This window comes from Thunnus albacares, chromosome 22, assembly GCF_914725855.1.
Source record: "Thunnus albacares chromosome 22, fThuAlb1.1, whole genome shotgun sequence".
NCBI lineage: Eukaryota > Metazoa > Chordata > Actinopteri > Scombriformes > Scombridae > Thunnus > Thunnus albacares.
Window position 1 is genome coordinate 24,812,942 of NC_058127.1, and position 17,260 is coordinate 24,830,201.

At 40.0% G+C, this 17,260-nt stretch overlaps 1 protein-coding gene across 2 annotated transcripts in view; it reads right to left on the reverse strand.

The window, feature by feature from the left end:
* ank2b (ankyrin 2b, neuronal) overlaps positions 1 to 17,260 on the reverse strand; it is a 149,456-nt gene that overhangs the window by 108,270 nt on the left and 23,926 nt on the right. The window contains exon 1 of one of the 2 annotated variants that reach the window (XM_044341040.1): positions 15,423 to 15,515. The exons of the other annotated variant lie outside the window; for it this stretch is intronic. Within the exon in view, the coding sequence (XP_044196975.1) occupies positions 15,423 to 15,458 (36 nt within the window). The 5' untranslated portion in view covers positions 15,459 to 15,515. Of the gene's footprint in view, positions 1 to 15,422; positions 15,516 to 17,260 lie in introns of those variants that run through there. 2 annotated transcript variants of the gene reach the window in all.

Below are 17,260 nucleotides of genomic sequence, written 5' to 3' on the forward strand. Positions count from 1 at the left end.
TTTAGGTTTAAAATATAAGCCAGATTTAGTCAACACTGTATTCTCCTGGCTTGTGATGGCTATTTCAACTGTTTATGGACAGTCAACTGAACGCACCTGCTGTTAAATCACAGATTAGATTTAGATTACTTAAAAATTTCAATCCACAATGAGCAGTCTTCTGCACTCTGTGACACAGTGCTGAATTACTCCTTAATGTGCCTGGAGTCTAATGAAAACTCTGTAACATCTGCTACATCTTGTTGACTGCCAGTACAGCATATAAAACAAGTGGAGAGATCATCAAGATATATTGTGACGTGAGGTTGGCAGTGTGTGCCAAATTAATCCACTCCCCCCGGGACGCAGTTTTACATTGAGAGAAAGATGAATTCATGCACACATCACAACTGTAATTTCAAGTATCTGCCTGTTAAATCTCTAGTGTTTTAATGGAACAACTACCCCTACAGTGATTGATGTGCCTTACTGAGTATCTGGTAAAGTGGTAAAATGCACAAGCACACACTGGGGTGTGTAGTGAATTGCATGAGAGACCATGTAACTATTTTCGTGTTATGTTCTGTCCATTGCTGTCGTGATTCCCTTTGGAATGAGTAAGTGGGCCACTTGTATATTTAACCTGACAAGTTTTATTTATTTATGTGGGTATATTTCTGTAATGTTTCTGTAAAGTGCTTCTCAAAGCCTGCTTCCTATAGTGTTTCCTTGTTCTGCGAGAGTAAATTCTAGGCTGGTAAAAGGCTGGATTATATGGAATGGATTCTACAGAAACAATTACGTGTAGATCCAGAGCATCGCCTGTTTTAAAGCAGAGAGGATTCCCCAGCACCCTGAAAATGTTGCCCTGCATGTATGGTACCTCACCTTCAGAAGTTATAACTTCTGGAGCCTATGAGAAAAATTGGCTCAGTATCATATTTTGAGTCAAATTATCATGGATCAAAGGTTGCAGTTACTAAAAAAAAAGTACCCCGCAGTCTTTATCCTCTGTCTGACTAAACTACATTTGTCATGTCTTGTTTTCTGTAAAGATGCCAAATGTTAACATTGGGATCAGGCCCAGAGTGGTAAAAATGTGGGATGGATATGGCATAATGGCAACTTAACACTTCCATTTCTTTCTGTGACAAGCTTATGGCTGCCAGCTTAGGTTTTTTTTGCATTTTTATTCCATGAGTAAGTAAGTGAGTCATATGATATCTCTCTTCTCACAATACAGTTTTTATTCACCAGTTATTTCCAGTCGCATCTAAAAGCTCACTTGATGAATTCAGCATAATGTACATTTCCAAGGCACAAACTCAAACTCAAACTCAGTATAACAATAGAGCCATGTCACCATGTCACCACTCTGCTGCTCTTAGTTTCTGTTTTTAATAAAAACACCGTTTTCATTCAGAAATTGGGCAGTGGTGATCTAAAGGTTAGAGAGGTGAGTGTGTGAAGGTGTGAAGGTTGTCGGTTCAATCCCTGGACCGGCAGGATAAATCTGGGTGGGGAAAGTGAAAAGCAGCGTTTGCCCCTCCCTCATTACCACCACTGAGGTGGCCTTGAGCAAAGGCTTTTAACCCAAAATTGCTTCAGTGGAGCTGCTCAGTGGCAGCAGATCAGACTGTGGTTGTACTGAGCAGCTTCCTGGTGTGAATGTGATCAGGATGTTCCTGCAAAAGAGAAGCTTCCTGTCAGTGAAACTTCCCTGAATAAATAAAGGTTAAATAGTAAATAATTCCAGCCCATTTTACTTAACTGTTTTTTTAAACATGAAGTTAACATTAAGCTACTGTTGATGAAACTAGTCATGCAGATGCTTGGCATTGAAAGCACACCAGCATTGCATGGGATTATCCCCTTGAGCTGCTGAAATCTTTAACTTTTAATGTTAAAGATATGTGCTGGAACTGTTTATTTTCACTGACAGTAGTCTAACAGCAGTCAAAAAATGGCAAAATGGAGGCAACTGGAAATAATTAGTGAATAAAAATGTATTTTTGTTTGAGAGGACAGCAATATGATATGACTATGTTATACTTATGGAATAGGTGGAAATGTACATTATAGAGAATTTGCTAGGCTGGGGCCACCAGATGATCCCTCAGCATGTGAGGGATGTTTACTGCCTTTAAACTGACGCAAATTCTTTAGAATGCATTTCCTCTGCTTTGTTATGTAATTTGTGATGATCCATGATGATGACGTATTCCAGAGGAAATCCAATATTATGTGCACAGTGTGTTTCAGAATTTCATAACAACATGCTTCAGCCATACACTGCCCAGGCCAAGACCTCTGGTACCCATTAAGTACCATTTACATGGGGTTAATGGTTTTCCAGCAGGAGTTGACCACTAGTGATAAAACTGTGATTTGACAGCAGCATGAGCGTTGCTGTGATGTAAATGTCTGCCCTTGGGCCCTTAGTGGACAATCCACCAAATTGAATCTATTAATCACTTTTAGGTGTGTGTGTGTGTGTGTGTGTGTGTATGTGTGTGTGTGTGTCGAGAGTGAGAGACAGGCAGAGAGAGAGGGCACACCAATAATCCCATGTGATAATCGCCCTTGCAGTTCAGTCAATAATAACAGCAGTGAAGGGAGGAAGACAGACACACTAAAACAAGACAACAAAGGTCATGACTGTCTTCAGCTTTGAAAGATTATTTTAATGCCCAGTAATGGTCTGTATCAGAACTACTAGCCATCACCAGAGGCTATTTCAGCCATTTCAATTAGACATTGATGCAACATAACAGAGTTCAAATTGAACATTGTTCCCAAGTAACTTTCTTATGTCATCCTCCATTTCCCTTACATACAATACTGGCATGTACTGAATCAAAAGGACTTGCTTGGTTTACAAATCTGTTTTTTTGTGGTTATATATCACAAGTTTGACAGGGCTGTACATTCCCTCCATACACATTTTACCACCAAGATCAGACCTCCTTATATCATCCTTCATTTCATCACAAAGTGGAATTTGATGAGACTGTCCTTCCAAGAAAGACAACGGAATCAGTCCTGCAAATATGGCTAGTGGCTGTAGTAATTATGATGAGAGCAATGATACTATAGGTTGGAGTGGTTGGATGGGTCAACAAAACATCTGACATCTGCTGTTCATTTCCAACCATAAGTCCGCATTATTATTTTGAAAACCATCACAATGATCAACCCATAACCTTAACCACATTGTTATTATTGTAACCATGATGACAAAGGTGCCCTAACTTTAACAAAGCAGTCATTTTAACCAAACCACTGTGTTTCTCTAACCTTCACAAAATACTTACCTAACCCCTAACCCTAACCCTTACCCCAAACAATTATCTTTCCCTAAACCTAAGTAAGTCATTAGAGTCCCTAAACCTAACCAGACCTTAACCACAGCGTTGTCACACCATAAAATATATTTGTTTTCCAGCAGTGACAATGGTTTTGGAAGGCGCCAACAAATGATGTTGTCCTCCCGATTGAGGCGTCAGATCAGAAAACACTTGTATGTGTTGTTCTGGGGGGAAGTTGCAAAGACGTATATTGTTGTTGAAATCGACAGTGTTGCCCATTCACCCCATATGAATTTTATTGTCTCAGTCAGACTTCCTTATATCATCCTTCATATCCATTTCAAACAATAGTAGTGGGCGCTGATTGGTCAGCTCACAAGTATGTCTCTTATTTTTGGAAGTCAACAGAGATATCGATTCCCTCCATACAAATCTTACTGGTATCAAGGTAATTCTGCTCAGTTACAGGTGGCTTTCCTATCAAATGTATCCAGGTGTCTGTATGCTTATACTGTATATCATGTGCAGCCAAAAAATCATAAACTACAGTATTCCTGCACAGAATCATGTGTGCAAATACACTCCCTAAAATGACTTGCTGGTGTAAACTCATCACTATAAAATCACTGACCATAAAGATACAGCATATCTCAGCAGTGCACCTTTACTAATAAAACCACAGCAGTAGTATTTTGTGCTTGCATGAGATAATGTGGCCATCCATAAGCAAACAGAGTGAACATACACTGCGCACCCTAGCAATGCACCAGAAGACAGATCTGCGTAGGTACATCTACAGGGAGACTCCTACAAGCTATTTGTGGGAATTTTACTGTGAACAGAGTGTGTGCCCACCCAGGAGAGGTTGGGAGTTGAAAACAGCAACACCGATTTGGAGTGACTGATGTTTTGTACAGTGGTCATTTATAATACTGTGGCAGGTACATGATGACAAAATGAGGAGTGGAATGAATGATGGATCGAGGAAGATCTTTCAGCAGTGTGCAAGATGAGATGAGGACAAGTATTGACAGCAGCAGGGATCATGTGAATCATTATGTCTGTGTTGTGTTAGATCACAGCTTACTGTGATTTGTGTTTCTGGAGGTTTTGTGGGTGACAATAGTCTGATTACACAGGTCTTGGAACACAGTTTGGTGCTATAGATCAGTGGCTTTTCAATCTTTGTTTGTTCAGGTTTTTATTTGAATTAAATACAACTGATTACATAAATGAATCCCACTCTTTTGCCCTTGCCAGTGCCACTGAAGACCACTAGATGATGATGAAAGTGGAGGTGGAAATAGAGATGAGGACATGATGAATACTTCTGCATTTCTTGATTATGGACTATAATAAAATCGTCTTTGTTCTGTAAAGGTGAGGAGACACTTTGATGATGATGATGATGATGATGTAGAGGGGGTGACTGGAAGCGGGATGGAGTAAGCAGTAAAACACTGTTTGGTCACATAAAGCGGGAAGGGTTGAAGAGGTGGGTGATATCACTGAGTCTCCCCTGTACCTTGCGCTTGCGTTCAGCCCGTTCCCGGGAACGCCTCCTCCTCTCTCTAGCTTTCTCCAGAGCCTTCAGGTCTGGAGGTTGATCCATCTCGGACCTGGCCTTCTTAATGTGAGCCGCAGCGTGAGCCATGGCTGCCCTCTCACCGTTCCCGCTCGAAGAAGAAGGAAACTAAAGATTTTAGATCTCTTTCAGAAGTCCTCTCAGGAAGCTCGCCTCATTTGCAAAGAAGCCAGACATCCAGTCGTTTAGGAAGCAAGCCCCCCAACCTCACCAGATGAATTTCTGTTTTGCCCAAGGGCAAACTGTCACAAGTATGAACGTGGAGAGAGGAGAGAGGTAGTGCTGATATCCTCTAGTCCTCTAACCAACCGGCTCTCTTCACCCATGCAGAGAGCGTGAGTGTCTGTTGCAAGCCTCCCTCCCTGCTGCCTGGATAACTGCATCTGACACAGGGATAGAAAGAGAGGAGGGGTGGGCCAGTACACGCCACCAGAGGTAAGCTAGAAGACCAATAGAATGGCAGGGAAGCCAGAGAGAGACGGAGAGGCAGGAAGGGAGCTCCTCCCCTCCCTTTACCGCTCAAGCTGCAGAGGTAGCAGCAGATGCTCTGGGAACCTGGGAAGCCTCATATTTAGACTCTCCAAATATATGACTTCCTCGCGCATCATGCACCAGAAGGGGTGGTATTAGGTGGGGGGTGTGGGGATTATAGAAAGCGGGGTGAGGGAGGAGTTGCAGGAGGGGGATACAGGACATGGAAACATCAGCGAGTGTCCTTTGGAAAAGGAACATGGGAGGTACCACTTCTAATGAAGTGAGAGGGGGTAAAACTTGGTCTACAGTCTGTATCTTTATCCAGATCAACCTCCCCCTTGAGCAAGTATCAAATGGTACAGTCTGCCTCAGTGACTGGGAGACTTCACAGCTCCAGAGCAAACAGACACACATAAATACACACACAAAAAAAAACACAAAAGTCATTTTTTTCCTGAGCACACGTTTACAGTTTTCTAGCTTGTGTCATAAAAATAGTAAAACTGCATATGGAACTAGATGTATCTGTCAGCTTTTGTGTGCAGCAATTGCACAGCAAAGAGTTTAGCAGTGCTGACTTTAAAATAACTTCTAGTGAATGTGACACAGCTCTGTACATCAGTCCTCATAGTCCCTGTCCATGGTGCTGAAATCACAATGCTGGCCATGTAAAAGCCACTGAAAGGCAGCAAAGGATATCCAGCAGTACAAACATTCTTGGTGAAGAAGCCCTGGGGGAATGCAGTGGTAGTGTATTCACTGACACTATTAGCACCAATGTCACATTTCAGGCTGCCTTTAAGAAAGACGTGCAGCATAAACAACCATCATGTATTCATATTGGATTACACATTCACTATACATAAACTATTTACTATTTGTATTTAGCAGCAACATAATGTCCTTTCATCAATAATATCCAAGTCCTTGCTTGACACTCTGTAAAGACATCGACTGCAATGTTTATCTTTTCCAAAGGCCTCACCCCTTTTGCTTTTTGATACCATGGTGCCACCTTATGGCTGTTCCCAACATTACAATCAAAAAAAGTAGATAGTGAGCACATCTGACTACAAGGGACAAAAGACTATATATACAGACAAAAATGATTGCTCCACCCACAATTAGGAGATCATATGATAGGAAAAAAAACCCACTAATCATCTCAAAATGATTTCAAGGTATTTCAAAGTGGCTGGTCATGCAATCACTTGACATAGGCATTGGTTTCCAACCTGTTCTGCAGGTGACTCTTTAAAATGAAGCAATGTCTACTTGTGACCCTCACCACAAGAACTGATGTGAGTATGATCACGAGTATACAGTATTTCACAAGAAAAAGTTGTGAAGCATTTGGGAACCACTGGTACAATGGCACTGAGAAAGTTTAAAAAATCTCCCAGTGGTGGTGATCTGAAGATAAAACTTCTCCAATGTGAAACTATTGAGATGTACACACTGAACACTGTGTGACCCCATTATTAATTCATCCTATAACTGTTTTGTTAAGTACTATAAAAGCCCTGACTGAAATGTCATCTCCTTTACCCCCTCTTTAATGGTGCAGTATGCCTTCAGCAGTGTAAACCTGGACTTGTTTTTTCTCATGTATAACAACCTTATGCTATTTTTAAAAAAATATGTGTATTGTAAAATGTGTATTACATATGTCTTATAATTATTTGGGGAGTCTGCTTTTTGTTCACAAGGAAGTGTGCCTGACAGAGATGTGAAGGCTGAAACAGGGTGTCAGTACATTTCAGTGTGAACCACCCCACTTTAACATTACGTCCTCCTACCACAAATAAATGTACCTTTGTTACAAAAGAATATGTAAATATAGACAGTTTACATGTCTTGAGTTATGTAAAAACAGACTAATTATATGAATCTCAATATTTCTATATCAGCTGGCATACTGAGTGGTTGCCACATGGCTATTTAGAATAGTTGTTTGGATATGGAGGCTGTGCGAGGTGCATTTATCCAAGTGTTTACAATCATGCAGATGTGCCTTTTGCGCATATAGGATATTGTGTATTTTTGTCTGGGTTTGCATCTAACAGTGTATTTATAGTTACACACATAGCCTGTAGAGGCATGTCTAAGCACTGCGCCCATTGAGAGTCACTACAAACAAACAGCAGCAATAAAACAATGATTTATAAGAGGCACTGCTGAAGCTATGAAGCCAGCATGCTGCATGAGCGTGAATGCAGTGGTATCAACAACAGCTAAAGAATATGACCCTAAAAGAAGATTAAACTCCCAGTGCTGGAGGAACCGTGGTGACAGTAAAGCGAAATGTTTACATACTTTTTATTTGTGTAATTCAATAAATTCTGGTTGGTAGTGGTTCAGTTCACAGAGGAGCTTTTTGAAAGACTGTTGTATTTAAAAGCAGATAATACGATACTGGGAAAATCCCCAACTGGATTTAATAAAGATGAGAGTTATTCATTTGGAATGCTGACAATTACAGCATTGAAGCAGATCACAAGAGGGTGGAAAAAGACCACAACCCCAGACTGAACGCAACATGGAGAAACTGACTCACAAAATAAGAAATATGGAGGATTCACTTGAAAAAAGGTTATAATTACAGTATATCATAAATAAATAGGTTGTCCAGAGGATCAGTTTACCATCTATAACTGGCTGTAAGCACCTATTCCGTCAGTACAATGAACCAGTAAAACATGTATAATATAGAGACACAAAAATATGTGTATATGAGGGTAAAATATTGGTTAATCTTGAGAGCAGCAAAGTTTGTTGAAACAAAACCCAGCTGCTTTACTACTGGTCCACCAATGATACGAAACATTTAAATGGTTCTTTGCAAAACCATTTAGAGCCACTGTAGAAGCCTTTAATGTGTATGTTTGTGTTGTGCTTTGTCAGTGAAGTCCTAGTTTAACCTATAACAGAAGCACTGAGGCAGGTGCCAGTGAAGTCTGCCTCTGTTACTAATCTTGTCCAGATCCTGACCAACAGAGAGGGTGTGTATTATATCAGTAATCTGCTGAGGGTCTCAGAGATTAAAGGATCTCCAGCTGCTTCTACCTTCCAAGGAATCCTCAATACTGGGGCATTACAGCATACACAAAACACACTCCGTCCTCACGGCCTGAAGAGTGTGACCCTGATAGTGATGTGACCTCTGAGCCTTGTGGGCTCAGGGGAACTTAGCTCAGGTAATTGGTTCAGTGAAGGCTGGAGGGATAGCCAAGAAAGACGATTAGAGAAAAACATGTTATCGTGTTAGCAGGTTAGGTTTGTACTGCTGCTTTTAAGAGAGAATATGCAGCAGCTGAGCAATGACATGCTCTGAATTCTTAATATCCTAAACATATATTGAGAAGTGTTTTGTTTTGAGCTCAGATTGTGTTTTCTGGACAAAAATCAATGGTTTAATCAGAGAGTGTGGGTCAGAATCCTGCAAAGTACAGTAACTGTGGTCCATGTGAATGTGAGACTAAATAAGATGACAGGTAGAGTGTGTGTGTGTGTGTGTATATATGATGACAGTAGTAATAGATTAGACCCAGGGGCCATCTGCCAAGTTCTTTTCTGCCTTGAAAAGAACTGGGCAGCACACACACACTCACACACGCAGCTTTTTCTACTCAGCTGAAAATGTGCTTGTCCAGGAGTTAAAATCAATACAAAAATCAGGAGCAGGTGCAGCTGTGTTCCTGTAGCAGTGATGCAGTGCCTATAACATGACCCTGGTCTGAACATCTCTCCCCGTGCACTGGAACTTACCTACAAGAGAAGAAAGACAAACAGAGGATTTAGTTATAAACTATTTCAAAGATATTGATGTCCTTCAAATATTTGATGACAAAACTGTTCTAACAACTGAAAATGAATTGCTACTAAAACATCTCGAAAATTGGCACTCAGAACAGTGTTTTACTGCAGTTTAACCAATGGGAAAACATCTTTAAATGCCTCAAAAACTTTATACAAACTTAAGTTCCCTTAATTTCACAAACCACAAGTGTATGACATGATCATGACATCACATGTGACAGCTGTGGGGGGGCACTACACCAGTGAAACAGCAAGGACTCCTGGGACTGAATGAACACCAGAAACAAATATCAGCGGCTGTCTGTGAACACCAGAGCAGAACCACTCACAGCATTGACTGGAAAGAGGTCAAAGGTCATTGAGCAGGAGCCGGTGGGTGACCAGAGAAAGTAGAAGAAAGGAGCACAGTCAGATCCCAAAGACCATCTTTGAATAGAGACCAGAAACCTGAACAAACCTCATGACAACCCAGCAAATACTGGTTGATAAAGACTCTGAGATGTAGCTGAAAGCTCTGGAAAACGCTTCAATTTCCTCTGACTTAATCTTAGAGAACAACAAATTTGATTATACCTTAAATTACGTGGTTAAACTCAGCAAGTACACATCACAGGTATACAGAAAATAATAAAATGAAAGATGGCTGAATTCCGTTTAGCTGCTTCAGTTTCAGGGTCCTGGTATTGTGCGTGCTGGTTCACTGTCACACTGTCATGACTTGTGCATCATTATTACAAAGCCTCCACATCAGTATGATAGACATAATGGAACATATTTATAATTGAGGCTGTTTACTCATCTTCACACCTCTGATGAACTCACACACCAGACAGAGAGACGCCACAAGCAACACAAACATCCTTGCAACCTCCCGTAGGGGCCTGCTTTCCAAGACATGGGTGTCCTTTTGGGAGGTGGGGAAGGGGGGGATCCCTCGGGTGCAGAGCAGACAAAGAGGCACAACTAACCTGGCCACGCCTTAGCCTCTCCAATACAACACCATTAAAAACACATTCATTATTACAGAACTGAGCTTCTGTCTCTGTCTAAATCTGCATTCTGAAGTGATTACAAACATATGTCACATGTGGAGTGTTATCTGTTTCTATTGTGGTTGTCTGTGCATTATATTGTTCATCTCTGACATGCAAGCATGGGGGAATCCAAACCATGGGGGGTTGGGGAATGCGTGTATGTGTGTGTGCATCTATAAATTTTGTATGCATGTGTGTGTCTCTGTCGAGGCCCTGGGGGGAGGGTCTTTAATTTATCACCACTGCCAAAACAGTCAAAAGACTGCTGAGATTGAGCTGTAATGTGTGTGGCAGTATGCTGCTACTCTAGCCAGATAGCGCCAACACACAACAATGGAGTAATTTACTGGTTCAAGCTTCTCCCATTTGCCTGATGGTACCCGGGGGACAAATAGAGCTCGATCTGACCATCATCATGTTACAGCTCTAACTACAATAGCTTTAATGTCAATTTATGTGTCAGTGATAATATGACAAAATGATTCCCTCTTGTATATTTTAAGTTGTTGACAAAGATAAGGATGATGATGAAATTGCAGTTTCTGTTTTCAAGATGTCAGCACTTACAATAATGTAGTGTAATTTCCACTGATTTCAACTGGTGGCAGTGGAAAATACACTCAGTTTGTTTGATTTCCTCACTAAAATGTCTCTACACGTTGTTCTCTGACTGTCCAGCTGCCAAAATCCAGACGAGAGAATCCCTGAGGTGGTAGAAATATTCAAGCTCATCTAGGTTGCCTTCAAGAGACACAAGACGGGTTGACATACTGTACAGAAACACAGCAAAGAAAGGAGGGAAAGCTACACACTCATAATTACAACGCACTTTGTTTTATTTCGAGTATTAAGTTGAACGTTTTGGCACACCACCTCCTCATGTTAAAATTTCATGTCCATAAAAAGGCCATCCAACATCGATATGTCCAAGAACCAGCAAGCACAAAGAAAATCCCAGAGTATAAGTGGAAATACACATAGTATGTTTGTGTTCAACATTTAAATCAGAATTAATAGATTAATAGATAGAGGCAGTGCAACAAACTGTGAACACAACATTGTCACATTATCACTTTATAAAGTTGTTATGGTTAATGTGTTTGCAAAAAGTTGCCTGTTCACACATCTAGCAGACATGGAGCAACGTCAGCATTCATATGGCGTAAATAAGTCCTTACATTCATTGGGTGGCCACAAACAACAACTATATTCACTCTGCTTTTAGCTTTGTTTTGGTCTCTACCAACACCTGAGAAAATATCTGGCTCCACTGTGTCACCAGCTAGTCTCTAACTTTGTCTGCCTGCTGTTTGGTGCTGGGCAGGAAGTGTACATTGGGGGGTTTTGTGTTCACAGTGGGTTTAGAAACTGACTGTTGCTATGACTGGAAACAGGACTGATAAAATCGCTGAGCCTGAACTATAACAGTTTAAAGCTGCAGGCCATAAAACCAAAACAATGAGCTAAAAGACGCTAAAATGCACCCTAGCTTTGAGGGGAATTGTAGATTTGGGTGATTATTCTCTGTGGATTTGTTACTACTGGTGACACCTTTTATTTTACATGTAGTCATTTGATCCATTGCTAACAGCAAAAATACTGATTAGTGCAGCTTTAAGGTTCTAAAGAAGAATTATAAAATTGGTTCTAAATATCATTTAAAGCCATTTGTAAAAATAAATGCACAATATCAAGACTGACAAGGAAAAAATTACAATCTGTCTCACATGCAAACAAATACACAAAAATCTTGAACCAAACCTTCACCCTAGCTTACAATTGAATATGAATATGAAAACCAAGCACTGCCTTCACTTTCTCATAGTAACACTCCCAATACAGTTGCTGCTCTCCATCACCGATTGCCTAGCAACAAGGTTGTGGGGCGTGTTCAACAGCGACAGTGGAGCAAGGGAGGGTATACAAAAGGCTCTCCATGGTGTAAGTGTAAGTGTGTGTGTGTGTGTGTGTGTGTGTGTGTGTTGTATAACCCAGTCCCTTGGGTTTCATTAGCACAACCTTTCCTCACCTAATGAGCTCACACACAGACACACACACACACAAGCTGGAAACTGAGAGGCCTTATTTTTGTGTGTATGTGTCACCAAGACACCTCAAAACTGCCATTATCCGAATGTCAGATGGCATGAATGGAACAATCAAGTGTCCCCATCTCTACTGATAGTGGACACAAAAGGGCAAGTGAGCATTACAGACAGAGAGAGAGAGCGGGCGTGGTGGGGGAGTCGATTCATCAGCGCCCCACCCGCCTGAGCCAAATGAGCCGTCCCAGAATTCCCCTGAGGCCTTGATGACATCATCCATCGCTGCTCCCCTTACTGCTTCACGCATTACTCATTTTTACACACACAAATCTTTAACACATCCCAGTTTCTCCTCTAATGTGACATTAGAGGGCTGTGTGCGAATAATAAAATTTGAATGGAGAACACTCTTCTACACACACACACACACACACACACACACACATAAACACTTTTTACACAGCTCCCAGTATCTGCCCCTAGGTGGAGTGTTCACTCAATAAAGCGATAGAGGCTCAATCAATCCCCCTGCATGCCACTATAAACACTGGATATAAAACGATCTTTAACATAGGTTAGCACAATGAGAACATGTAACCAAGGTCTAGTGTAGAAATCTACAAATAAGGTAGTCATGTCTAACAAGAAAAATTATTGATATAAAGCAATTGCATGTCAGTTAGAACAACTGGAAGCAATAAAATCAAGATTCATCAAGATATGACATCAAAACAAGTCAAAAACATGGTTGACCCCTCTGGGCTGGAACTGACTATGACCTACACTATATTGTATGTACTGTATATTGTAGTCCTTTTTAAAAAGTATTCCAGCACTTTAGTATTGTATTTTCATGAAGTTGGGGGACAGATTTAAAAAAACAATGTTCAAAGGCTGACATACCCTGAAAAAGTACTGGATCCTACATTTCCTATAATGCAACCAAGAGCTTTTTTTTTGTTTGAACCTTTCTTCTTGGTGAATGCAGTGAAGAGGTAGGATTCAATATCAATATTGTCAAAAAAATAGAATTTCTGGTAAAATCATATGGATGGAAAATAGTGTCCTTAATAAAGTGCTACACAAAAAAGCTAACATTTAGTGAGAAAAGATATATTTCTGGGAAACTTCAAATGACTTGCTTACTACTTAATTACTCAGAAATAGTTATTACATTCAGAAGTAGCATAATATTTAGTGAGGACTGCTATATAGTTGTTTACTTGTGGTAATTAAAACTGCTGGTAAGTCTTGTGACAGTATATCAGGTATCATCGAAAATGATCCTGTTGACAGCACTGTCTTCACTTGTGTGTTAGCTAACTTTACATTAGCTAACTTTATGCTAGCTAATTTACTAGTTTTAAATGGCTGACAAAAAGTTGCTTCTCAGCACTGAATGTTGACTAATGATCTTAAAAAACTGATACTATGATTTGCTTAAAAGTGCCTCAGGATTCTGACTGGTGTTTACTATCTGCTAGCAGTAGCTGTTGTGACTGTTGTAGCTAGAACATACGGGCTAGAGACGGACGTTTGCAGTCAGCCAGATCATCTATGTATGTGCAGACAGACTCCCTACTTTATTTAAGCAGGAAAAAGAAAATCATCAGCATCAATCATCATCAGCTTGCAATGCACATTCATCAGATGACAGCTAACAATTTAATTTTGTAGATGGCAGAATAACTAATTCGATGTCAACTGACTACAGCTGATAACATCTAAACATTACAGCCTGCTAACAGCATTGATTCTGCCCTTGATTTTATGGGAACAACAATGGGAAACACATGTTGGTGACATGTACTTGTACAAGTACAGAAATTTACTTGCTGTTAAGTATCATGTTCTGAAATACACAATTATCCCTTGAATTACTCCCACCCCTCCATATTTTGCAAATGTCCGAACGGATTATAATAATTACTGTGCAGTCACACTGGGCTTATAATGCTTTATAAGCACCACTTTAAGTCAAGTGTTGCACACTGATGCAAAGACGTGCTTAACTAGCCTCATAGCTTTTGTCTGGCTAATGAGTCTCTCAGATTTTAATCCAGTGTGAAAAGATAGAGCAGAGAATCCTGGTTATGGGGGATTAGGGGGTAAAAACCCGGGAAGAACAGAACGGTTTCCCTCTGAGAGAGAGGGGAGAAACCATGTCATGTACTTTAGTCATCCTACTCCCAACTGACAGGTTTAATAAGAAGGCTGGGACATGCCACATGGAGAGAGACTTTCAGTTTTAGTCCTACTGACAAAAAGACAGCAAATCTAAGTAAAAATCATCAAGTCCTGGCCACATCCCAGTCATAGCTATGGTGAAAATATCTGAGCAACACAAGTGTCTTTTGCTTGTAAATGAAAAATACAGATACATATGGATAGTAGCAGTTTTGGTTTGTGAGATGCAAAAAACACCCTCTCTCTCAACCAAATCATTTATTTTTCCACCAAATTATACAGAATTATGGAAATGCAGAATTTGTTGTTGAACTTTTGGTATAAATGAAGAATTTACACCAAATTCATACAATTTTTAAATTGGTTGTACATCAAATTTAACCCCACATTCATATTTGTTGTGTACCAATTTCAGATTTGTTGCACGCCAAATTTAAATATTGTGCACCAAATTTAACTCCAAATTCAAATTTCTTTTAAACCAAATTACACAACAAAACTGCATCAATTTCACATTTGTTTTACATCAAATATGACGTATTTGTATTTGCACGTACTTGCATGTATTTCAAATTTGCTCTACATGAAATTTTGCATCAATTCGCATCAATTTCACATTTGTTTTACACCACCTGTAAAACAAATTCAAATTTGTTGTATATCAATTTTTACACCAAACCTGCGTAAATTTTAAAATTGTTTTACACCAAATTTACACCAAATTAAAAACATTGACGGAGAAAGTGCAGTGGGCTGAACACTCACAGAGTAACAAGTTATCAATTTTGTCAATTTATGGATCTTCTGTATGTTAGTATGCCATTTAATTCATAAGTTATGCATTACAAATGTCTAAACTACTGAACAGTTCAGTTGCAGTACAGTTTACATGACATGACAATAAAATAACAAAAACAGAGGTTTGGAATAGACCTGTCAAGCCAGTTATTGTCATTGAGAATGCGAGGCAGACCCTTCAATCAGATCTTACCTGGCCTGTTGCTCCAACCACCATGCCTGCGCTCATGGGTGCTCCCAAAGAGGCCGAAACACCCCAGGGTGAAATATATCCAATGTGTCTATGACTCCGAGTGTCCAAGCCAAGTGGGATGTGTGCGTATTGTGCGTAAAGTGTGTGTTTGTGTGTATGTGTGATGGGGAAAGGGGGGAAGCAGCGCAAGTGCAGGACAGTCTTGCCGACTATGAGTGGATTAGAGTGTAACGTGCTGGAGGTATTAACACACTGAAGCCAACACGCAAACACACACACACGCACACATATGGACGTGTGCACACTGAGGGGTGTGTGCATTCTTAGAGGAGATTATGTGGACAAAAATAGGAGTCTTTTCTACTGACCTAGAATCAGAATGTTGCGATAAAGAGACAATAGAGGGCGGGCAGCGCAGAAACCACACACACACACACACACACACACACACACACACACAGACACAGGTAATGTAACAACACAACATGTGCATTGTCTTTTACTCCACAGTTCACACACACACACACACACACACACACACACTTACCTGTGGCAAAAGTTAGCAAGTCAGCTAACAAGACACAACCTGTTAATTAATTCTGTTATCTTGAGTCACATTTCTCCACCTGTGCCAAGCTAACATGTAACTGGGCCAGTCTCTTCACTGAACACGCAGGGATCAATCTGAATTCAACTCTATCAAACTCCCATTACAAGCTAACCTTGATACTGCGATTACTGAATTTTAAATTGTAATCCCTTACATGAGTCAGTACTGAAAATTTGTATTACTGAATTTTAAAGCACCACTGCTCAACACTGCCCATGAGATGTGGTTGAAAACTGCAAAAGCTGGTAAATGGATTTATGACCCTAGATTATTTTGTTAAATACAGCCTACTTTCTCAAAAGTCAAATATGAATTTCCACGCTCATGCACAGTCTGGTATATTAGGTAATATCCCTGTTTGCATCCAGAGCCACATGATAAGATCAATATCAGTTTCATCTGTGTGCATGTAGCACTGATATACTGCAGGTTTAGAATATCTTTAGCATAGCATAGCATAGCATAGCATAGCATAGCACAAAGACTGGAAATAGGGGAAACTGACAATGCCAAAATGTTCCTTCAGGAGAAGAAAGTACACTCGCGATATTTCTCTTATCCTTTTTTACATTTTAAATAACCTTATTCTCTGTTACTTCAAGCTAAGTAATTAGCTTGCACAGTGCTCGAACTAAGCCTTGATCTCACTGTCGTTAAGGATGAGCTTTCAGTTTGATCATATTAATGCACTGAATATGATGTATATTAATATGTCCAGGTATGTACTGTTATCATTTTTCCTGTTTTTTATACCTTGTAAATACAAGCTATAATGCTACTAAAACAACAACTTCTACTGCTAACACTACAATTATTATCATTACTATTATCTTTATCATTATAGTCATTAATAGTACTAGTAGTAGTAGTATAAAAAAGCTTTCTTTTGTAATTTTATATAATGTTTTACAGATTTTGTTATCACACAGTGAAATGGTCACTGGAGGTCTAATGGAACTTTTAAATCCCAGCATGAGCTGAGTGTGGTTTGAGTAAATTCTCCTCCATATCTCATGAGCAGATTAATGTTCAGTCAACCTGTTTAATCAAAAAAAAAAACCCCGTTCTGCCCCACAGGATTTATAGGGTTTATAAGACATGTTGCATCATCTGCTTATTGCTGCATCTAGGGTTACACTGGTACACTGGAGCCAATAGAGACTTTTTGTTAGAGAAGTGGCTCATATCAGCGATTATTTCATGTGATGGATATGATGAATTTGACTGA